General features: G+C 35.0%; 1 protein-coding gene across 1 annotated transcript; it reads left to right on the top strand.

Annotated features, from left to right (window-relative positions):
• Window positions 1-24,913: 24,913 nt before the first annotated feature.
• On the top strand, window positions 24,914-25,436 carry LOC308618247 (small nuclear ribonucleoprotein Sm D1-like; the record flags this gene model as incomplete). The annotated part of the gene is made up of 1 exon (XM_081235833.1): window positions 24,914-25,436. The coding sequence occupies one exon, from the start codon at window positions 24,914-24,916 to the stop codon at window positions 25,271-25,273; it is 360 nt and encodes a 119-aa protein (XP_081091959.1). The 3' UTR covers window positions 25,274-25,436.
• Window positions 25,437-25,717: the final 281 nt, after the last annotated feature.

Genomic DNA, 25,717 nt, shown 5'->3' with positions numbered 1-25,717 from the left:
CGGGAGAGGCCACAACAGTGAGAGGCCCGCGTACAGCAAAAAAAAAAAAAAAAAAAAATAGTGGAAATAACTACTGCAAAGCAGAATAAAGAAAAAAGAATGAAAAGAATTGAGGACAGTATCAGAGACCTCTGGGACAACATTAAACACACAAACATTTGAATTATAGGGGTCCCAGAAGAAGAAGAGAAAAAGAAAGGGACGGAGAAAATATTTGAAGAGATTATACTTGAAAACTTCACTAATATGGGAAAGGAAATAGTCAATCAAGTCCAGGAAGCACAGAGAGTTAAATACAGGATAAATGCAAGGAGAAACACACCAAGACACATATTAATTAAACTATCAAAAATTAAATACAAAGAAAAATATTAAAAGCAGCAAGGGAAAAACAACAAATAACATAAAGGGAATCCCCATCAGTTTAACAGCTGATCTTTCAGCAGAAACTCTGCAAGCCAGAAGGGAGTGACAGGACATATTTAAAGTGATGAAAGGGAAAAACCTACAACCAATATTACTCTACCCAGTAAGGATCTCATTCAGATTTGATGGAGAAACTAAAACCATTACAAACAAGCAAAAGCTAAGAGAATTCAGCACCACAAAACCAGCTTTACAACAAATGCTAAAGGAACTTCTCTAGGCAGGAAACAAAAGACAAGGAAAAGACATACAATTAAAAATCCCAAACAATTAAGAAAACGTTAATAGGAACATACATACTGATAATTACCTTAAATGTAAATCGATTAAATGCTCCTACCACAAGACATAGACTGACTGAATGGATGTAAAACCAAGATGAATATAAATGCTGTCTACAAGAGACCCACTTCAGACCTAGAGACACATACAGTCTGAAAGTGAGGGGATGGAAAAAGATATTCCATGCAAATGGATATCAAAAAAAAAAAAAAAACTGGAGTAGCAATTCTCATATCAGACAAAATCGACTTTAAAATAAAGACTATTACAATGGAAAAGAAAGGCACTACATAATGATCAAGGGATCAATCTAAGAAGAAGATATAACAATTGTAAATATGAACTCAACATAGGAGCACCGCAATACATAAGGCAAATGCTAACAGGAATAAAAGTGGAAATCGACAGTAACACAATCATAGTAGGGGACTTTAACACCCTACTTTCACCAATGGACAGATCATCCAAAATGAAATTAAATAAGGAAACCCAAGATTTAAATCACACATTAAACAACATGGACTTAATTGATATTTATAAGACATTCCATCTAAAAACAGCAGGATACACTTTCCTCTCAAGTGTTCATGGAACATTCTCCAGGATAGATCATAACTTGTGTCACAAATCAAGCCTTGGTATGTTTCAGAAAGTTGAAATTGTATCATGTATCTTTTCTGACCACAAAACTATGAGACTAGATATCAATTACAGCAATAAAAGTATAAAAAATACAAACACATGGAGGCTAAACAATATGCTACTGAATAACAAAGGGATCACTGAGGAAATCAAAGAGGACATCAAAAAATACCTAGAAACAAATGACAATGAAAACATGACAACTCAAAACCTATGGGATGCAGCAAAAGCAGTACTAAGAGGGAAGTTTATAGCAATAAAATCCTACCTCAAGAAACAAGAAAAATTTCATATAAACAACCTAACCTTACACCTAAAGCAATTAGAGAAGGAAGGAGAAAAAATCCCCAAAGTTAGCAGAAGGAAAGAAATCATAAAGATCACATAAAAATAAATGAAAAATAAATGAAGAAAACAATAGCAAAGATCAATAAAACTAAAAGCTGGTTCTTTGAGAACATAAACAAAATTGATAAACCATTAGCCAAACTCATCAAGAAAAAAAGGGAGAAGACTCAAATTAATAGACTTAGAAATAAAAAAGGAGAAGTAACAACTGATACTGCAGAAATACAAAGGATCATGAGAGGTTACTACAAGCAACTATACGCCAATAAAATGGACAGCTTAGAAGAAACGGAAAACTTCATAGGAAAGCACCACCTTCCGAGACTGAACCAGGAAGAAATAGAAAATATAAAACGACTAATCACAAGCACTGAAATTGAAACCATGATTAAAAATCTTGCAACAAACAAAAGCCCCAGACCAGAGGGCTTCACAGGCGAATTCTACCAAACATTTAGAGAAGAGCTAAAGCCTATCCTTCTCAAACTCTTCCAAAATATAATAGAGGGAGGAACACTTGCAAACTCATTCTACGAGGCCACCATCACCCTGATACCAAAACCAGAGAAAGATGTCAAAAAAAAAAGAAAAGAAAAAGAAAACCACATGCCAATATCACTGATGAACGTAGATGCAAAAATCCTCAACAAAATACAAGCAAACAGAATACAACAACACATTAAAAGGATCACACACCATGATCAAGTGGAGTTTATCCCAGCAATGCAAGGATTCTTCAATATATGCAAATCAATCAATGTGATACACCATATTAACAAATGGAAGGATACAAACCATATGATAATCTCAATAGATGCAGAAAAAACTTTTGACAAAATTCAACACCCACTTATGATAAAAACTCTCCAGAAAGTAGGCAGAGAGAGGACTTACTTCAACATAATAAAGGCCGTATATGACAAATCCACAGTCAACATCGTTCCCAATGGTGAAAAACTGAAACCATTTCCACTAAGATCAGGAACAAGACAAGGTTGTCCACTATCATCACTATTATTCAAAATAATTTTGTAAGTTTTAACCACAGCAATCAGAGACTAAAAAGAAGTAAATGGAATCCAAATCAGAAATGAAGAAGTTAAACTACCACTTTTTGCAAATGACATGATAATGTACATAGAGAATCCTAAAGATGCTACCAGACAACTACTAGAGATAATGAATGAATTTGGTAAAGTAGCAGGATAGAAAATTAATGCACAGAAATCTCCTGCATTCCTATACACTAATGATGAAAAAATGGAAAGAGGAATTAAGGAAACACTCCCATTTACCACTGCAACAAAAAGAATAAAATACCTAGGAATAAACCTACCTAAGGAGACAAAAGACCTGTATGCAGAAAACTATAACACATTGGTGAAAGAAATGAAAGATGATACAAACAGATGGAGAGATATACCATGTTCTTGGATTGGAAGAATCAACATGGTGCAAATGACTATACTACACAAAGCAATCTACAGATTCAGTGCAATCCCTAACAAACTACCAATGGCATTTTTCACAGAACTAGAACAAAAAAAATTGCACAATGTGTATGGAAAAAGAAAAAAAGACCGCAAAGAGCCAAAGCAATCTTGAGAGAGAAAAACAGAGCTGGAGGAATCAGGGTCCCTGAGTTCAGACTATACTACAAAGCTACAGTAATCAAGATAGTATAGTACTGGAAAAAAAAACAGAAATATGGATCAATGGAACAGGATAGAAAGCCCAGAGGTAAACCCACGCACATACGGTCACCTTATCTTTGATAAAGGAGGCAGGGATATACAATGGAAAAAAGGCAGCCTCTTCAATAAGTGGTGCTGGTAAAACTGGACAGCTACATCTAAAAGAATGGAATTAGAACACTCCCTAACACCATACACAAAAAAATAAACTCAAAATGACTAAAGACCTAAATTTAAGGTCAGCTATTATAAAACTTTTAGAAGAAAACATAGGCAGAACACCCTATGACATAAGTCACAGCAAGATACTTTTTGACCCACCTCCTAGAGAAATGGAAATAAAAACTAAAATAAACAAACAGGACCTAATGAAACTTAAAAGCTTTTGCATAGCAGAGGAAACCATAAACAAGACAAAAAGAGATCCTTTAGAATGGGAGAAAATATTTGTAAATGAAGCAAGTGACAAAGGATTAATCTCCAAAATATACAAGTAGCTCATGCGGCTCAATATCAAATAAACAAACAACCCAATACAAAAATGGCAAGAAGATCTAAATAGACATTTCTCCAAAGAAGATATACAGATTGCCAACAAACACATGAAAGGATGCTCAACATCACTAATCCTTGGAGAAATGCAAATCAAAACTACCGTGAGGTGTCACCTGACACCAGTTAGAATGGCCATCATCAAAAATCTACAAACAATAAATTCTGGAGAGGTTGTGAAGAAAAGAGAACCCTTTTGCACTGTTGGTGGGAATGTAAATTGATGCAGCCACTAGGGAGAACAGTATGGAGGTTCCTTCAAAATCTAAAAATAGAACTGCCATATGACCCCGCAATCCCACTACAGGGCATACACCCTGAGAAAACCATAATTTGAAAAGAGTCATGTACCACAATATTCATCATAACACTATTTACAATAGCGAGACATGGAAGCAACCAAAGTGTCCATCAACAGAGGAATGAATAAAGAAGATGTGGCATGTATTTCCAATGGACTATTACTCAGCCATAAAAGGAAACAAAATTGAGTTATTTGTAGTGAGATGGATGGACTTAGAGACTGTCATACAGAGTGAAGTTAAGTCAAAAAGTAAAAAACAAATACTGTATGCTAACATATATATATGAAATCTAAAAAAAATTTTTTAAATGGTTCTGAAGAACATGGGGGCTGGACAGAAATGAGACGCAGGCATAGAGAATGGACCTGAGGACATGGGGAAGGTGAAGGGTAAGCTGGACGAAGTGAGAGAGTGGCACGGACATATATACCCTACCAAATGTAAAAAAGATAGCTAGTGGGAAGCAGCTGCATAGCACAGGGAGGTCAGTTCGGTGCTTTGTGACCACCTAGAGGGGTGGGATAGGAAGGGTGGGAGGGAGACAGAAGAGGAAGTGGATATGGGAATATATGTATACGTATAGCTGATTCACTTTGTTATGCAGAAGAAACCAACACAACTATGTAAAGCAATTATACTCCAATAAAGATGTTAAAAAAGAAGGGAATTTTGTCACTTGTGACCAAAATTATGAATCCAGAGTGCATTATGCTAAGTAAAATAAGCCAGACAGAAAGAAACAAATAATGCATGGTATCACTTATATATGGAATTTAATTTGTTTTAAAAAAATGATGAACTCATAGAAACAGAGAATAGAAAAGTAGTCACCAGAGAGTAGAGGGATAGGGAATAGGAATAGGTTGGTAAAAAGTTTCAAACTTTCACTTATAAGGTGGGTAATTTCTGAGGATCTAATAAAACATGGTTACTATAGTTGATAACACTGTATGGTGTAAGTGAACTTTGCTGAGAGTAGAATTTAAATGTTCTCACCAAAAAGAAAATAAAGTTAATATGTGAGATGATGGATGTGGTAATTAACTCGATGGGCAGGGGACACTGCCACAATGTATATGTGTATCGTTTCCATGATATATGTTTAAATATCTTACAATTTTATTTGCCAATTATACCTCAATAAACTGAAAAGAAAATAGTATGTCAAGCAAACACAAACTCATTTAGCTCTTGATTCAAATATCTAGTGCAAAATAAATTTTTACAAATAAAAGTAATACAGAAATTTGAACAGAAACAAGGCCTTAGATAGAGTTGAGTAAATATTAACTCATTCAGTGAAATAACTTTGTTGATACTGTTTTTACAAAATCCGTTTGTTGGAGGTAAATGTTGCAATAGGCATGGGCAAAATAAAATCATATCTAGTATTTGTTTTAGGACCAAAACATCAAAATAATAATAATAATAATAATAATAATAATAATAATAATTGGAACAATTGAAGATTTTTAAAATAATGGTAACTGTGAAAGTGTGAGTGATGAGGGTTTATAATACTCCTCTTTAATTTACAATTTTATAAAATATACAAAATATAATGGAAAATTTTAAAATATAGAAAATAAGAATCAATTTGCTCCTCTCTATGGGCGAGTCTTTCTGAAGCTACACCTTGATAATGTTATTCAATTTAACATGGAACTACCACATTTCAGGATTAGAAAGAGTTTAGGCAAGAAAATTAATATTTAGGGAAGTTTATAGAGAAAGCTTGTAGTAATTAGATTTTATAAAAATAAAAACAATAATGTGAAAGAAATTGGGATACAATATATTTCCATGTATACATTTTTATTATTTGCTCTGAAATTATTAGTGGTCATATAATTTGTGAATAGAGAACTAGTGAAACTACTCCTGACTCTGCCACATTGCTGATGCACTTTAGTGTGTTAGTTTTCTTTATTGGCAGACATGCTGTGACCTCACTCTTACTCATAAAGTGAATTTCTTCTCCTCAATATCTTTATGCACACCCTGCACTTCTTCAAGTTTAAGACTCACCACCTCCATGAAGTATTTCCTGACCAGCACAGTTACCATTATTCCCCATTTTCTTTGACCTCCTTATACAGAATTATGTCACTATTTACCATGTAACTACATATTGCTTTGTCTTATTTTAATAGTTTGTGCATTCTACTTCTTTCTTACTATTGAACCATAAATTTAGTGTTTAATCTTGTAATGCTTATTTTGCATTAAAATTGTGACCATTGTAAAGCAATTATACTCCAATAAAGATGTTAAAAATAAAAGAACATCACTACTGATAAAAAAATAAAAAATAATAATAAATAAAATTTGTGTGTACATTAATTTTTTCTCTATACTAGAGCCTCCATACATGTATTTGAATTTGTCTTCTTTATTATCTAGCTTCATATTAGTTTTCCAATAAGGTTTATTCAGGGAATAATTTTTAACAATTTGGAAGAAAGGGAATCAAAATATACTGAACACTAGTATGCCAAGTACCATGCTAGGTTCTTAATATATGATAAGTACTATTATGTTATTTTCCCAGGTTTAGAGAAGAGTAAGCTAATGATCAGAAAATATGTAATTTTCTAAGTTGCTAAAAATGGTGTAGCTGAGATCTGAACCCAACATCTGAATTACTAAAAGGTTTTTTAAAATTGTTTTTATTGTCTCTGTATGTGTGGAATTAAAAAGTAACACAAAAATAGAAGGATAATAATAACATGAACACTTTCGTGGTGTGAAATTGTTTTCCTATTTAAGAAAGAATGTTTTGTTCTATTCTCACACAAAATTCTTTTTTCTCTTCAAAAATTTTACTTCCTTCTTAGTGGCTTTCTTTCTAAAACCTGGTTTCTACCTTATCCGTGTACATTTCTTTAGCCTTGTGTGAGGATCAGTGACACACCACAGAAATGTATGGGTGTGAGCTCTTTTAATTTTTAATTAAAAATTGTAATTGCAATCAAGCCCTAAGAGATTAACACTCTCATGCTAAGACCCAGAACAGTGTGATTATCACCAGTATCTTTTTGTTAGTTAATGTGTCCACTAAGTTGTCTGTAACATCATCACTCATTTCAAAGTGTTTCTGTAAGAAAGTACCCCTGGTTTCCTTACCAGAAGGAAAATGAATGTGTAGCAAGAAAAAAAAAATTGTTTCATGAAAAAGACACTCAGGAACACCTAGACTTTCCTCTGGGATTGTCTAATAATCAGAATAAGGAACTCTGCTTATGCCATCCAAGAAATGTATTCAACCCACCTTCGCTCCCCTCCGGTCAAACCCATTTTACCTTAGACAGAAAGGCATACTATCCTACTGCACTACTGTCCCCTTACTTGGTTCAGTGGGGAAGTGCTATTATTACTCCTACTGCTGTTTTTTGCCTTCCGTTATGCTCAGTACCGCTGGCTCTACGTAGCGTAGGATTACTGCCAGTAAATCGTCTATGAGAACAGACCAGGAGGAATGACAGCACATGACTGGGAAAAAATGAGACAATGTTCCTCCATTCATATCTTTGTATTTTGTGTTGAGAAGCTTCAAAAGCATGGTTACTGTTTATTTTCTCCCATGTTTTGTTCACTATTTTCTATAGCTGCTCCATTATGCTTGTTTCCCTCCACCACAATCCTTTCTGGTATTTTTTGCCTGCAATTATTGGAAGCATTAGAAGCATGCAATTTTCCTTCACCTTTTTTAATGCATCAAACCAAAACATTGATATGGAAAGACTTATTATGCCATTTTAACTCAGTTTATACTAAATTAATATCATCAGGCTATTGTAGGAGAGCCACAGAAGAATCAGATATAACTAATATGTAGCTTTGATTATATGTATAACAATGGTTTTTAAAATTCATCTGACAAACTGAACAGTTTTTAATGATCTAGCCCTCCCACAGCATCAGAATTTATGGAGTCCCCTCTTCGTTTTCCACAAATTATTAAACTTCTGAATTTTCAGGGAAGATAGAATACAGCATCAATGTCAAGCTTTATACTTTTGTAAGTAATTCTTTAAGTCCATTTACAAAAAGAAAAATCTCTATGTTCCACCCTAACACCTTATTCAGACTCAGGACCACCCTTCTTCATCATGCCCATCACATCAAGGCTTGACATGTGTGAGTTTTTACTTGAAGCAGGTGCAATGAGTAAGGTCTCCCCCACTACCCACAACATGTAGAAAATACCTAAAACATAGTAGAGTTTAGTAACTATTAAATTAATACATGATACCCATGCTTTAAATGTCTATCTATTGATAAGAAAATCAATTTTACTGTATTTGCAATTCATTATATAGTGGGAAATCATACATTAAATCTGAAAAGTGAAGACTGTTTGGAAATTAGCACTTTTAGGACATTCCTTGCATCATGATTTTTTTTTATAAGCAGATATTCATTTTTAATTATTTATTTATTTATTTATTTATTTATTTTTGGCTGTGTTGGGTCTTTGTTTCTGTGCAAGTGCTTTCTCCAGTTGCGGCAAGCGGGGGCCACTCTTCATCGTGGTATGCGTGCCTCACACTATCATGGCCTCTCTTGTTGCGGAGCACAGGCTTCAGAAGCACAGGCTCAATAGTTGTGGCTCACAGGCCTAGTTGCTCTGCGGCATGTGGGATCTTCCCAGACCAGGACTCAAACCCGTGTCCCTTGCATCGGCAGGCAGATTCTCAACCACTCTGCCACCAGGGAAGCCCCTATCATGATGTTTTGATATTAAATATGTAATCCATTTCTGTTTTCTGTACTATGACTGTGACACTGATGAACTGAAAACATTTGCTCCCAAAGGTAATAAAGACATTATTCCCAGCATAGATTCTGTCCTAGCTATTTAATGCATTTTGACCTTTGTGGTTTTTGTCACTTTTATGAGATTTTTGTGTCTGTGAACAGGTAACATTTCTAACTCATATTTGTACTCTCTCCATCATGCAGCTTCATGGACAAAGAAGACACTCAATATTTATTGATAGGATACATGAGTTTAAAAATTCTAGTAGATATCAGTTATCAAGTTTTCTGTCAATTGAAAAAATCTTTAATACAGTTGGATGTTTAATATTGTATTATATTACAGTAAAATTCTCTAACATACTTAATTGATGAAAGGTATACAATTTATATCTAAAGTGTTAGTGCTCCAAATAGTCCCCTGATGCCTAGCATTCTGCTCTACCATCAAAACTCAAGCTATCTACAAAAGGAATCTATTTTGTGTATTTATAATCCTGTAATGATACTCTCAATATTACTTAAACATTTTAAGGGTCACTCTTATGTACATATTTCATCTTTGCAGCATGAAAAAGGAAATATAAGAGTAGCTTTTGGGTATTGTTATTTATTAAAATATCTGTATGGGAAAACAAGAGACTTTTCCTTTACATTCATAGCAGAAATTTCACGTTTTTATTTCAAAGTTATTTAATGATATCTACAAAGACATATATGCCTATGTAACATACTATCCTGTTTTACTCACTCTGGCATCATAACTTTTGGTACTTCTTCCTAGAGTTATAAAATAATATTTTCAGTTCAAGATTCACTTCTCTTCATAAACTCATTTTAGAAAATATCATAATAAGCTATAGTAACTGAACTGCCAACAAACACATGAAAGGATGCTCAACATCTTTACTCATTAGAGGAATGCAAATCAAAACTACAATGAGATGTCATCTCACACCAGTCAGAATGGCCATCATCAAAAAATCTAGAAACAATAAATGCTGGAGAGCGTGTGGAAAAAAGGGAACACTCTTGCACTGCTGGTGGGAATGTGAATTGGTACAGCCACTATGGAGAATGGTATGGAGGTTCCTTAAAAAACTACAAATAGAACTACCATGTAACTGAAGTTTTAAACAAGCTTACAATACATAGTGTTAATATTTTGCATTTCTAGAGTATGAATACAATATATCTATGATATTGATAAGTTTGGAGAAACTTAAGTACAAGAGCAAAATTTTCTATGTGAATATAAAACCAGCTCCAACGGATATTTTAATTATGGTTTCTTTATTAGATAATATTGTATCAATGATAAATTTTCTGGGCCTGTTTATAAAATAGCATATAATTTTTTAATTAATTTTATTGGAGTACAGTTAACTTCACAATGTTTAGTTTCTGCTGTACAGCAAAGTGAATCAGTTATACATATACATATATCAATTCTTTTTTAGATTCTTTTCTCACATAGGTCATTACAGAGTATTGAGTAGAGTCCCCTGTGCTATACAGCAGGTTCTTATTAGTTACCTATTTTATATGTAGTAGTGTATATGTCAATCCCAATCTCCCAATTTATCCCTCTCCCCGCTTCCCCCCTTAAGTAGTATATAATTTAAATGCTAAAGTATTTAAGAGTGAAGTCTTAAGATGTTTGCAAATGGGTTTAAATGATTCAGCAAAAAATAAGAGAGAAATAAAGAGAGCAAGAGAAAAAATGTGTGAATGTGAATGAAGGTATACCTGTACTTTTTTTCCCACCTTTTTGCAGGTTTGAAAAGTTTTAAAGTAAATTGCTGGAAAAACTTAAATTATATATCTAGAATAATGTGTGAAAGTGAGGGCCACTGTTATATTAATTTTTCCATTTGCTTGGTAACATCTACTAATTGCACATCAAAATTTGTCAATGAAGAGTGCCACTGAAATTTTTTATGATATATATTGAATTAGTACAATATAGTTATTGCAAACAATAAGCAGCAGGTTTTTCTACAAGCTCTGGGTATGGATATCTTGCACTTTGTTAATATTCTTTTCTGATATTGAGGAACTACTGCTAAAGAAATCACTCTTCATAATTCCCCCTGTGTTTCACACAAGTCAGTCTAAATAAACTTGGGAGCCTATTATTTATATTGTTATACATTACATTATATGCAGATGGATATTTGACATGTGGCCACATTAGAATGAAAGCATGCAAACCTAGGTAATAAATAAGTCAGATTTTCCTGAAGTATGACATTGGAATAAGAAGGAGAGACTGAAATAACAGGCTGGTAATATTCTCTTATGTTTCAATGGTGACTAGGACCTAATATTCGAAAAAGCATTGCAACATTTGTTGGTTCTTTATAGGGCACTCTGAACACAGTGTACATTTCTGAAAGGAATCTCAGAGGTCTGCTGTTGAATCTCAATGTTTGCATTTATAAGTTAAAGGCATTAGACCAAATGATTCCTCATTTGAAACAAAAAAGAAAACCTCTATTTCTAATATATTTCATCCTATGAACTATAGTAATCATAGTAGGCATATACTTGCTGTTATGGGAAAATTTTTATTCAAGAGAAACTGAGCATATATTTTTGAAATCCTACTATGTGCTACACTTTAAAGCGTTTTTCTTATTTCTTCTTTATAACAGCTCTGTGAGTTCTGTTTTATTCTCCCCATTTTCCAGTTGAGAAAGCTTAATCTCAAAGAGAAAGACTAGTTCACAGAAAATCTCACAGTAGGTTAGCGGAGTGCTTGGAATTTAAACCTAGATTTATCTGGTGGCAAAGGAACAAAGGCATATATTCCCATAGTTTCTATAACACAAAACTGTCCCTCCCTTTAGGTCCTGGTTGCATCCACTGTATTTACATCACAATTAGAAATTCATTCTTCTCTATCTAGTTTTGGAAGCATTTAATGCATTTACTCAGAAATTAGTAGCTTAACTTCCTTTCCAGCCCATAGCACCTAACACAGACTTGAGCTGAGAGCAGCCATTAAATAAACAATTGATGATTAAAGTAATTGTTTCTATTTCTATTTCAACACAGGAGGCGGTGGCACTCTTGATTATGTTTTAATGTTATCCTTTTAGGGAGTTTTAGATATAATAAACCATCTTTTTTTTTTTTTTTTTACAGTTCAGAGATAAGTTTTTAAATATCAAAGTGTCAGCCAATTGCCAATCAACAAGTATATATTGAGTGATCTCAGTGTGCATTATCAGAATCTCCAACAGTAATTTCCATAAAAATGTAAGTTTCTCCAAAAAATAGATGTAAATAAATTTCCTTACTGGTCTAAACTTGCCTTTCCCAACAGATCAGCATTTTTCATATGTACTTATGTAGATGTTTATTTGAAATAACTGCATCACTTCTAAATCATGTTACCCCAATTCTCTGCATGTCCTTGAAATTCCTTTACCATTCTCATCACTGTGGTGCACGTTCAGCCCTATTAGTTTTGAGCTTAATGCTGTACAGTTTAGCTTGCTGATAAAAGCCTTACTGTAGTGTTTTTAATACCTACAGTGTCTCCATGATTTTGCACAAATTAATTGTTCTTTTGTAGCTATTTTAGCTTTTTAGTACTTTGAAGCTGTTACTGAGGAGATAGACAAGGGGGAACTGTGGTTTAAAGCACGACAGCTTAATTTACATAGGCAATGTGAAGTGGAATGATGAGGAAATTAAATCAAGGAAGAAAAAAAAACCCTGCAAGATTGAAAAATATTTGTATTTGACTTGAATGTTCCAGCTTGAGAAAACTACCTAAAGAGAACTCCCCAGGGCTTCCCTGGAGGTGCAGTGGTTGAGAATCTGCCTGCTAATGCAGGGGATACGGGTTCGAGCCCTGGTCTGGGAAGATCCCACATGCCAGGGAGCAACTAGGTCTGTGAGCCACAGCTACTGAGCCTGCGCATCTGGAGCCTGTGCTCCGCAACAAGAGAGGCCGCGATAGTGAGAGACCCACGCACCATGAAGAAGAGTGGCCCCCGCTTGCCACAACTAGAGAAAGCCCTTTCTCAGAAACGAAGACCCAACACAGCCATAAATAAATAAATAAATAAATAAATAAATAAATAAATAAATAAATAGCCAAGCATTTGAAACCCTTTAAAAAAAAATGAGAGAGAACTACCCAGATGACTTCTGTGGCCTTTGCTTAAGTTTATCTGAACAACAGACTGAAAGAATAAAAGCTCATATTTCTTTAAAAAGCAGAAACAAATAAGGTTTATGATCTTAAGCAACACTCAGTCTGAAGTAGAGGCTAGGGAGATAATTTATCATATATGAATATTTTCCAGAAAGTGATAAAAGAATTATCCCAGCCTGGGTGCCATCCATGTATGAGAGGAAATAGAAAGGGCATCTTTTCAATCACCTCTTTTATTTAATGACTCTGATGAATATCTCACACTCTCACTCCCTACGTATATGACTCAGAAGCAGTCCTTTTCAGATTTCACCATTTGTGCTTTCACATCTCTTATACTCCTTAAGGGACTAAATAGTCAATCATGTGGAATGTTTTCATACTCTTTATACCATTAAAAATTCTTTATTAAAAATAATTAATTTATTTATTTTGGGCTGCGTTGGGTCTTCATTGCTGCGCGTGGGCTTTCTCTAGCTGCAGTGAGCAAGGGGCTACTCTTTGTTGTGGTGTGTGGGCTTCTCATTGCAGTGGCTTCTCTTGTTGTGGAGCAGAGCTCTAGGTATGCAGGCTTCAGTAGTCTTGGCGCGCAGGCTCAGTAGTTGTGGCTCGTGGGCTCTAGAGTGCAGTCTCAGTACCTGTGGCACTTGGGCTTAGTTGCTCCGTGGCATGTGGGATCTTCCCGCACCAGGGCTTGCACCCGTGTCCCCTGCATTGGATACTTAACCACTGTGCCACCAGGGAAGTCCCCTATTAAAAATTCTTGCAATGCATTCTTTAATTAAAAAAACAAATAATTTAGGTGTTTAAACTTGGTGCTAGGGATAAAGGAATGAGCAGAAGCAGCACAACACCTACCTTAAGGGAGCTTATATACTGCATAAATATAAAATCAATGAATACACAATTGCAAATTAAAACATACAAAAGTTATAAATATTAATACTAAGCAATATGATTCAATATCGTAAAAGGCTATGGCTGTGAAGATTATGGAATCAAGGAAGAAGTTAGGGTAAGAGTGAACTTAATGGATGAGGTTGTGAAATCCTATGTATGATTTGGTGGTAGATGGGATTAGAGAGGTGGCCAGGCTATGTTTATGTTTCAGTGTAAATCATTTTCCATTCCCTTACTTAAATGTTTTGTATGATTTTTCTAGTTTTTTTGGGGGGATCCTAATATACGAGAAATGGCTGGGATCAGAGTTTAATTCATATTTAGAGTTATCATCATGAGGATGAAGCTCTGAAGCATGATTGCTCCTTAGTCATCGTTTATTTCTAGAACACTGGGCCCCCTATGAAACTGGTTCATTTACTTCCAGGATTGGAAAGAAGATGAAGAAAGAGATGGTGTCAGAAAGAGAAGGAAAAGGTAGAAACATAGAGAAGGAAAGAAAGAGAAGAGGGAGACAGAAAGAGAAGTAGAAGGAGGAGAGATGGATGGATGAAAGAAAGAGAGAGAAGGAGAGATGGAGAGAATTTATGGGAAATATTGGTAGTGAGTAAGGATTAGGGCAAAGCTGACATGAAAATTCTGATATGGAGGAAGCTGTGTTACCTGATGCATAGGTTTTTCCAGTTTAATTTTAAGTGATACTATTACTGCTTACTATTTTCTTGTCTCTGATTTCCCAGGGTACATCACTCTAAAGAATTGTTAGCAGCACAGCAGGTTCACTGAGACAAATACGAAATTAAAGAAAGAATAGCTGACAACATCTGTGACTACCAAAAACAGTAGTTTTAATGAACATTTGTTCTTAGGAAAAAAATTATTTTGATAATAGTGGTTATTCACTCAGTTTTTCTAGATTTGGACATGGGACGAGTCTGCTAAATACTATGAAGCAGTTAATGTATTGATTTAAAAATGGATCTTGGTTCTGGTGTGAATATGAGTTTTTGATTTTTTTTAAACTATACAATATGTTTTAGTAGCAGAACTCCCTGAACATCCTAATGTGAAATTCCTACATTTATTTTCACAACTTTTAAAAACTTTTGAGCTCTCTAATATTCTGTGTGTCACAGAGATTATACTTACACATAATTTTATTTCTGTGAATTAATGGCAAAGATCAAATTAATAAAACAAGATCAGGAATAGGCCAACTTTTTCTGTAATGGGCCAAGAGTAAATATTTGAAGCTCTGCACATCATAAGCTCACTGTCATAAGTAATCAACTCATGATTATAGCAAAATGTAGCCACAGGCAATACCACAACAAATGGGTCTGTCTGTGTTTTATTATGAGTTTATTTACAAAAATAGAAGACCTATTGGATTTAGCCCACAGGCCTAGTTTGGCAACTTCTTTAACAACTACCTGCAAAATTTTATGAAAATTTTAAATAGCTGTAAATGCATGTATTCATTTACCTTTATATTATATCTCATTATTTGAGAGATGCTAGAGATTATCATGTAGATATCAGGTGATAAAGAGAAAGAAATAAACAGCACATTTTTAATTGGACAATCTTGAATAGCTAAAAATGGAAAACAGTTGGAAAGAAATCTCTATTTCTGCCTTGCAAACAGGTTCACCTGTACCATTGTTCTAGATTCCACATATATGAGTTAATATACAATATTTGTTTCTCTTTTTCTGACTTACTTCACTCTGTATGACAATCTCTAGGTCCATCCACATCTCTACAAATGACCCCATTTTGTTCCTTTTTTATGGCTGAGTAATATTCCATTGTATATATGTACCACATCTTCTTTATCCATTCATCTGTTAATGGAGATTTAGGTTGCATCCATGACCTGGCTATTGTAAATAGTACCTGCAATGAACATTGGAGTGCATGTGTCTTTTTGAATTATGGTTTTCTCTGGGTATATGCCCAGTAATGGGATTGCTAGCTCATACAATAATTTTAGTTTTAGTTTTTTAAGGCACCTCCATACTGTTCTCCATAGTGACTGCCCTCTCGGCTTCTTACACACTTGCTTCCTCACCACCTTTTTAACTTGTAAGAAAGACTGCTCATGCATGCTCTCTGCGTCTGCAAGTTGGTGGGAAGTTCAGACAGCACGGCTTCTAGCCCACATGAGAATCACCATTTTAGTTTCCACCCCCTTGCCACAATCAAAAGCTGAATCCACTCCTTCCTTACTTTTTTCTTCAGACTCCAGAGTAAGCTTTCCCCATCGAGGAATCCTCAACTTGATATGAGCACTAAATGCCCTTCATTTTTATTTACTGTTGATTAATTTGTATCATCTCTGTTTACATCTAAGTAAATTACAGGGTGGGTGACCAAGTCAGCCTCTGGGATGATTTATCAAAACATCCTCTTATATTAAAGGATCTCCTTATTTCCAACTCTTTGCATCTGATCTTCCATCTGTCTGGGACACTTTTGCATCTGAGAGTCAAATTAGCTTCTACCTCTTATTGCAGGTCTATGCTCAATTGTTGCATTATTAGAAAACATTCCTGACCACCTTCCATAAAACAATAACTCCCAAAGAGTTATCTTTCCCCTTACTCTTTTTTTTTAATTTTTCACAAGAGCTCTTATCATTGTCTAATATACACCTTACATTTACTTATTTGTTTTTTGACCCTTTTAGAATACATGCTTCATAATAACAGACATTTTCTGTTTTGTTTGTTGCCAAAACTCTAGCTCCTATAACATAATACATGACAAATGTTAATATGTCCTTCATAAGTTAATAGTTCTGTATATGAGAGCATTGAGGTTATATTTAATTTTTGTTATATATCTCTCCAATCTCCTTGTGGTAATCTAATATTATTCTGTATATTTAAAAAATAAATATAAGGAATGAAACATGAGATATCTTTTAGATTTATGAGATATTAAGTTTAGAAATTTCCATCAATAACACATCTATTATTCCCTACTTGTTGGTGCAGCCAAATTTTTTAAAATTTTGGTCCCATAAATTATTTTATCATTTTTTTGGATATAATAACATTCAACTACCCCCCACATACCTTATTCACACAAATACCCTGCTTCCTCTTCATACTTAATATTATATAGCTTATTATTTTTCTTTCTGAAAGTTACTGAAGCAAAATACTGTTATAAATAATTCCTAGGCTTTTTCCATATATTGCCTTAATTTATAAAATAATTCAATTGTATTTAATGAAATCAAAAATGCTATCAATTGTAAAATATATCATTATTATACATACTAAAAAAGAAAAAAATTACAATTAAAACAACATAATCCTTTCATTAGAATGTAATTATAAGTACTTATAATATTTTTTATTGTCAAGAGAGCCATTTAATTTTATTTACATAAATTTAGACATAGATGTAAATAAATATAATTAATATAAATAGATATCAAATAAACTGGATAGGGTATCCCTAAAATATCTTTTGAATCTTATTCTTCCAAATACTTTTCTACTTAGAGTCATCAAATTTATATTTCTTCAGCAGATATTCTCTGTGCATCAAGATATGGAATTCATACAAAGTTGTTCACTATTGTCAACAGGAATTTTTTTTCCAAGCTGTAACTCTCATTCTGCAAATTTGGGGAGATCATACTTTATCAGGCCAGACATTTTTGTAAAATGTATTCAAACAAAAATCAGGCTTCATGTTACTTCTTCAAATCATGCTTAAATTATGTGTTTACTGAAACTATAAGAGTGTGCATTTATCCATTTGGGAAAAGTACCCTAGTTTATGCAATTACAAGCAACAGCAATTATAAAATGGCTGCCCCTGGACAAGAGCGAGGGGAATTCAGAGATGTTAATCTGAGAGGTCTTCAAATGGACCACATATGTCATACCACAAGTCATTAATTTTAAGAACCCAAAAGATTATATGCTAAAACCCAAGCAGATGAGTAAATTCAGGCCTGTCCAAATTAATTTGGCTAGTAAGCAACTGACCTAGGACTAATTTTAAATCCCATATTCCTGCCTGATAATTTGGAATAAATTATGAATATGCTTAAATTATTTGAGTTATAAATATTATGTAAAGATTTGTTTGTATTTAAAGTTTTTTCTCATGTTAGAATTGTAAAAATATGCAGTCCCAATGATATTTCTTATCTCTTTAAAATTTTACTTTTCCTACTGTTTTAGGTCTTTTAAAATCACTGATTAGATTATGAAATAGAAGTGGAACTTTTTTATGTTTTATATCTCAACTAAAAATATATATTTGACTTGGACAATTGGAAAGCCCTTACTTTTTATTAATCTAGATGTCTGATTTAGTGGCAAAACACAATCTTAATGAGAATAATCAAACTTTGTTAAAATTATTATTTAAGCAGAGACAACTTCATAGATAAAATTAAAGAACTTTACAAATAGAAAGTATTTTCCAGATATATGATATCTAGAATAATTTACCATTGTTCCAGTGAAGAATGTGTGAACTAGAAGGTCAGTAACTCAATGTCACACTGCTGGTTAGTGTCTGCACCAAACAAAATCCAAGTCCTTGACACAAAGTTTGCTTTTCTTCCTAGTAATTTAGGTGGGATGGATTATATTTGTGGATCTTTTTTCTCATGAGTGAAAGTATTTTATATTCTTCCTCTGTATATACCTTTGCCTAGCACAGTGCACTTTTATGCAATAGGTATTCCTTAGATTGCCAGATGAATGAATATCTTAACCAACTGATCCCCAAAAAAAAAGAGTTTAAATGGGATACTTTAGAAATACCAACAAATTTTGCCTAAATTTAATAGGATTTTTATATTTTTAAACACAGACTTTAGGGCTGTTTTTGTCATTGCTTAACTATAATGATAGTCACATCAGTTATATACTTATATGTGATATATATCTGTCTCTGTCTATCTATCTATCTTTCTACACAGTGTATATGTGTATAAACATACACATGCACACAAACACACACACAATGAAATGTGGTGTAAAAGACGCAAGACTGTCTCCTAGAATATAAAAGTTCCTACACAATCTTCCAGATGCCCTATAACAGTGGATGGAGTCTGGGATCTATATATAAGATATACAAGATAGATATATAGATAGATTGGTAGATAGATATAGATATACATAGTTATGTTATCTATATACATATGTTATAACATATATATGTATATAACTAGGCTGACTATTACTATTGTTAGATTACTTTAAAAAATAGAATCAATAAAATAAGATAAATATGCTATTCTGATTTTTGAGGGTATGGTCTTAGTGGTTGAAGTGGCTAATCTAGACTGATAGATGATTATATGTCTGTAATATATGTATACATATGCACACACACACTCACAGAATTGGCTGTCATTCCTTTATGCTATTATTGGCTCATCAATTTGAGAATTGAGAATGTTATATGTTTTACTAAAAAGAAAGTAAAAAGTGATTATTTTCTCTGAAATAATATTCAGTCAAGACAATGTTTCAATTTTGTGAACTGTGGTTATGCACTATCCAGTTTCCAAAGTTGTTATCAATGTGCTTAGCCTTTATCAGTTAAGGAAACAAATCTCATTGCACAAGTATATTTTTAATGTTTTTATGCAATATAGATTTAAAATTGTAATGTCTTTCAATCAGTCCATAAGCAATGCTCAGGATTCCTCTGTCCAGATTCCAAAATTTAATTGAGGATTTCCTCCTTCGTTTGGGTTTTTTGACCTCACTGTGAGTGAGAAAAACATTTCCAGAACTTCTCATAGGGGACCTTCATCCGCATCTAATTCTGTCTAATTCTTGCCCTCTGCTTTCACCTTATAGAATCTGATCTCATGTGTGGAAGCAAGAGCTTGCCTTTTGTTTAGAACTTTTGAAAGTCAAAATCTAACATTACCTTTTATTTTTCTCTGCAAAGTATGATGTAACAACAGAGAGCACTGAGCATGGGACACTTTCTCCTCTCATCTTCCTAAGTGGGAAAAGGGTCTGTAATCAGAACATTTCTGAGGCAAACGGAAATGTTAATATTTTAAAATAGTATCAGATCCCAGAAAAAATAATCTATGGCATTCATCCAACTGATATGAAAATCTTATCCATTAGGAGACAATTGGAAGTAACATTAGTCTGAATTGTTCAGTATTTTAAGAACATAAGAACAAACAATAGCTCTAAATGACTTCCATAAGCCTTTTGTGTATATATATTGATATATATATAAACGACAAAGGACACTGTGAATAGGAAATAGAAATCATAGGGAGCAAACTATTACAAAGCTATCAGGCCCTCAACTCAGCACTTTTATATAGGGCATCATCTACCTCTTAAAACCACCCTATGCAGTAGATTCTCTTGTCCTTGTATTACATGTAAGAATGGAGTAAAAGATGGATTTGGGATTCAAACCAGTCCTGCCTGAAAGTAAACACTGAGCTTGTGCTGCCTTCAAATGTTCAACTAAAAATTGATCAAAAATGACAAATTCTGGGCTTCCCTGGTGGCACAGTGGTTGAGAGTCTGCCTGCCGATGCAGGGGACATGGGTTTGTGCCCCGGTTCAGGAAGATCCCACATGCCATGGAGCGGCTGGGCCCGTGAGGCATGGCAACAGAGCCTGTGCATCCGGAGCCTGTGTTCCACAACGGGAGAGTCCACAGCAGTGAGAGGCCCACGTACCACAAAGAAAAAGAAAAAAGACAAATTTTGTCCAATATAATTTCTTAAAACTATAAAGCCACATTAAATGTCAAGTCTGAGATCAAATAAAAAACAATAATTTTATTTTGGAGGAATACATTGATATTGCTCATGGTAAATGGAAGTAGAGTATTAAAGTTATGAACTTTGGCCCAACTGATCCAAATTCTCACTTTACAGCTTACCATTTGTGTGACCTTGGAAAGTAACCCACACTCTAAAATGTACTCTCCTTACTGATATATGGGAATAATCATTTTGATATATATGCATGAGATACTGAATGTACATTTTTAAGGTGTCTGGATCATAGGAAGTACTCTTTCAATGTTAATTACTGATATTATTAACTCAAAAATTTATCCTGCTATATCAGCTCTTTAATTTCTTACTCTGTTCAGTGATACATCCAACCATCTAACACCTTTAACAGGCAGATGCTTCATCTCTAGGTGGTAACCATGGTAAGTGACATGGGGAGTATGAACAAGGACATCATCTCATTTCATGTATTTCTTCAGGGCTCTCCTCTCATCCTGAGTCAGCTTCCACTAATTATACATTCAACACTGTGACCTTTATTACCAACAGTTGGCATTTTGTTTACATTGTTTTTTTTTTCACTTCAGAATATTTCCTAGACACTTGTTTACTATAGGTAAATATGAAAGCATAATATCATCTACATCAGCTCAGTATGCCCTTTCCCACTCTCTAGGACACTTGCTTGGTACTTGGTCTAATTTCTGCTACATATAGAATATACTCATAATAAGTAAAATTAAAAAAAATTATTTTAATCAATACTTTTCATTTAATGAGTGTAATCTCTTCCTTCTCAGGACACCTCCATCAGATAAAAGCAACACTGTTGGGAGGTACCTTCAAGATGGTGGAGGAGTAAGATGTAGAGCTCACCTTCCTCCCCACAATACATCAAAAATACATCTACATGTGGAACAACTCCTACAGAACACCTACTAAATGCTGGCAGAAGACCTCAGACTTCCCAAAAGGCAAGAAACTCCTCACGTACCTGGGTAGGGCAAAAGAAAAAACAGAGACAAAAGAATAGGGATGGGACCTCACGTCTGGGAGGGAGACATAAAGGAGGAAAAGTTTCCACACAGTAGGAAGCCCCTTCACTGGTGGAGATGGGGGATGGTTGGGATGGGGAAGGTTCAGAGACACAGAAGAGAGTGCAACAACAGGGTGCAGAGGAAAAGAGGAGAGATTCCAGCACAGAGGATCAGTGTTGACCAGCACTCACCAGCCTGTGACACTTCTCTGCACACCGGCTGGGGAAAGCGGGGGCTGGGAGCTGAGACTTGGGCTTTGGAGGTCAGATCCCCGGAAAAGGGCTGGGGTTGGATGCATGAACACAGCCTGAAGGGGGCTAGTGTGCCCCAGCTAGCTGGGAGGGAGATGGAGAAAAAGTCTGGAACTGCCTAAGAGTCAAGAGACCATTGTTTCAGGGTGCGTGAGGAGAGGGGATTCAGAGCACCACCTGAAGGAGCTTCACAGACAGGTGTGAGCCACCACTATCAGCGCAGACACCAGAGACAGGCATGAAATGCAAACATTACTGCTGCATCCAACAAGAATCCTGTGTACAAGCACAGGTCACTATCCACACCTCCTCTCCCAGGAGCCTGTGCAGCCCACCACAACCAGGGTCCCGTGATTTAGGGACAACTTCCCAAGGAGAACACATGGCACACCTTAGGCTGTTGCAACATCATACTGGCCTCTGCTGCCACAAGCTTGTCCTGTAATTCCATACCCCTGCCTCCCCCCAGCCTGAGTGAACCAGAGCCACCTAATCAACCACTCCTTTAACCCCCTCCTTTCTGGGTGAAGAACAGATGCCAGAGGGTGAACTACATGTAGAGGCAGGGCCAAATCCAAAGCTGAACCCCAGCAGTTGTGTGAACAAAGAAGAGAAAGGGAAATTTATCCATGCAGCCTCAGGATGAGCAGATTAAATCTCCACAATCAACTTCATGTACCCTGCATCTGAGATACACCTGAATAGACAATGAAACTTCCCAAAATTGAGGTGGTGGACTTTGGGAGCAACTGTAGACTTGGGGTTTGCTTTCTGCATCTAAATAGTTTCTGATTTTATGCTTATCATAGGTAGTATTTAGAGCTTATTATCATTGGTAGATTTGTTTATTGATTTGGTTGCTCTCTTCTTTCTTTTTTTTAATACTTTATTTTATTTTTTTTATTTTAACAATTAAAAAATTTTTATTTTAATAACTTTATTTTATTTTATTTTTTCTTTCTTTCTTTTTTTTTTTCACTTTTCTTCTGAGCCATGTGGCTGACAGGTTTATGGTGCTCCAGCCAGAAGTCAGGCCTGAGCCTCTGAGATGGGAGAGCTGACTTCAGTACACTGGCCCACCAGAGACCTCCTAGTCCTATCTAATATCATTCAGCAAGAGCTCTCCCAGAGATCTCTGTCTCAAAGCTAAGACCCAACTCCACTCAAGGATCAGAAAGCTCCAGTGCTGGACACCCCATGCCAAGCAACTAGCAAGACAGGAACACAACACCACCCATTACCAGAGAGGTTGCCTAAAATCATAATAAGTTCACAGAAACACCAAAACACACCACCAGACGCGGGCCTACCCATGAGAAAGACAAGATATACCCTCATTCACCATAAAACAGCAGTAGTCCCCTCCACCAGGAAGCATACACAACCCATTGAACCAACGTTGCCCAAAGGGGTCAGACACCAAAAAACAATGAGAACTACGAACCTGCAGCCTGAGAAAAGGAGACCCCAAACACAGTAAGTTAACGAAAATGATAATACAGAGAAATAAGCAGCAGATGAAGGAGCAAGGTAAAAACCCACCAGACAAAACAAATGAAGGAGAAATAGGCAGTCTACCTGAAAAAGAATTCAGAGTAATAATAGTAAAGATGATCCAAAATCTTGGAAATAGAATGGAGAAAATACAAAAAACGTTTAACAAGGACATAGAAGAACTGAAGAGCAAACAATGATGAAAAACAAAATATAAATGAAATTAAAACTCTTTGAATGAATCAATAGCAGAATAACTGAGGCAGAAGAATGGTAAGTGACCTGGAAGATAAAATAGTAGAAATAACTACAACAGAGCAGAATAAAGAAAAAAGAATGAAAAGAATTTAGGACTGTCTCTGAGACCTCAGAGACAACATTAGACACAAAACATTCAAATTATAAGGGTCCCAGAAGAAGAAGAGAAAAAGAAAGGGACTGAGAAAATATGTGAAGAGACTACAGTTGAAAACTTCCCTAACATGGGAAAGGAAATAGTCTATCAAGTCCAGGAAGCACAGAGAGTCCCATACAGGATAATTCCAAGGAGAAACATGGGAAGACACATACTGATTGAACTTTCAAAAATTAACTACAAAGAAAAAATATTAAAAGCAGCAAGGGAAAAGCAACAAATAACATACAAGGGAATTCCTATTAGTTTAACAGCTGATTTTTCAGCAGAAACTGCAAGCAAGTAGGATGTGGCAGGACATATTAAAAGTGATGAAAGGGAAAAACCTACAACCAAGATTATTCTACATAGCAAGAAATTCATTCATATTCAATGGAGAGATTAAAACCTTTACAGAGAAGCAAAAGCTAAGAGAATTCAGAACCACAAAACCAGTTTTACAACAAATGCTAAAGGAACTTCTCTAGGCAGGAACACAAGACAAGGAAAAGACCTACAATAACAAACCCAAAACAATTAAGAAAACATTAATAGGACCATACATATTGATAATTACCTTAAATGTAAATGGATTAAATGCTCCAACCAAAAGACCTACACTGGCTGAATGGACACAAAAACAAGACCCATATATATGCTGTCTTCAAGAGACTCACTTCAGATCTATGGACACATAGAGACTGAAAGTGAGGGGATGGAAAAAAGATATTCCATGCAAATGGAAATCAAAAGAAAGATGGAGTAGCAATTCTCATATCACAAAAAAATAGACTTTAAAATAAAGACTATTGATATTCACAGCCGGTCGGCACTCAGTTGTTGGCTTTTGTGCACTATCGGACCAAAAGGGTGACTGTGCCACTAGGATGAAGCTCGAGAGATTTCTGATGAAACTGAGTAACGAAACTGTAACCGCTGAATTAAAGTATGGAACACAGGTCCATGGAACAATCACAGGTGTAGATGTGAGCATGAATACACATCTTAAAGCTGTGAAAATGACTCTGAAGAACAGAGAACCTGTACAGCTGGAAACACTGAGTATTCGAGGAAATAACATTCAATATTTTATTCTGCCAGACAGGTTACCTCTGGATACACTTCTCATGGATGTTGAACCAAAGGTGAAGTCTAAGAAAAGGGAAGCTATTTCAGGAAGAGGCCGAGGCCAAGGAAGAGCAAGAGGATGTGGCCGAGGCAGAGAAAGAGGGGGCCCTAGGAGATAATATCTCTCAAGATTACTATTTCAAAGTAACAAAGAAGAAGAAGACATGGCAGAGGAAGACTATGTGACTAAGTTAGAAGATGGTGGAGTCCTAAGCAAATTGTGTCTCTCAAGATTATGATTTTAAAGTGATCGATGCCCCAGCTGCTTTTTGTACAGGCTTTGTTTGTGGCAGATTTTAATAAGCATAAATGTAGGAAAATAAATAAATAAATAAAATAAAGACTATTACAAGAGACAAAGAAGGACACTACATAATGATCAAGGGATCAATCCAAAAAGAAGACATAATAATTGTAAATATTTATGCACCCAACATAGGAGCACCACAATACATTAGGCAAATTCTGACAGCCATAAAAGGGGAAATCGACAGTAACACAATCATAGTAGGGGACTCTAACACCTCACTTTCACCAATAGACAGATCATCCAAAAAGAAAAT

This window comes from Mesoplodon bidens (assembly GCF_964165515.1).
Source record: "Mesoplodon bidens genome assembly, chromosome: 5".
Classification (NCBI taxonomy): domain Eukaryota; kingdom Metazoa; phylum Chordata; class Mammalia; order Artiodactyla; family Ziphiidae; genus Mesoplodon; species Mesoplodon bidens.
This window is presented reverse-complemented; position numbering and strand designations above follow the sequence as displayed.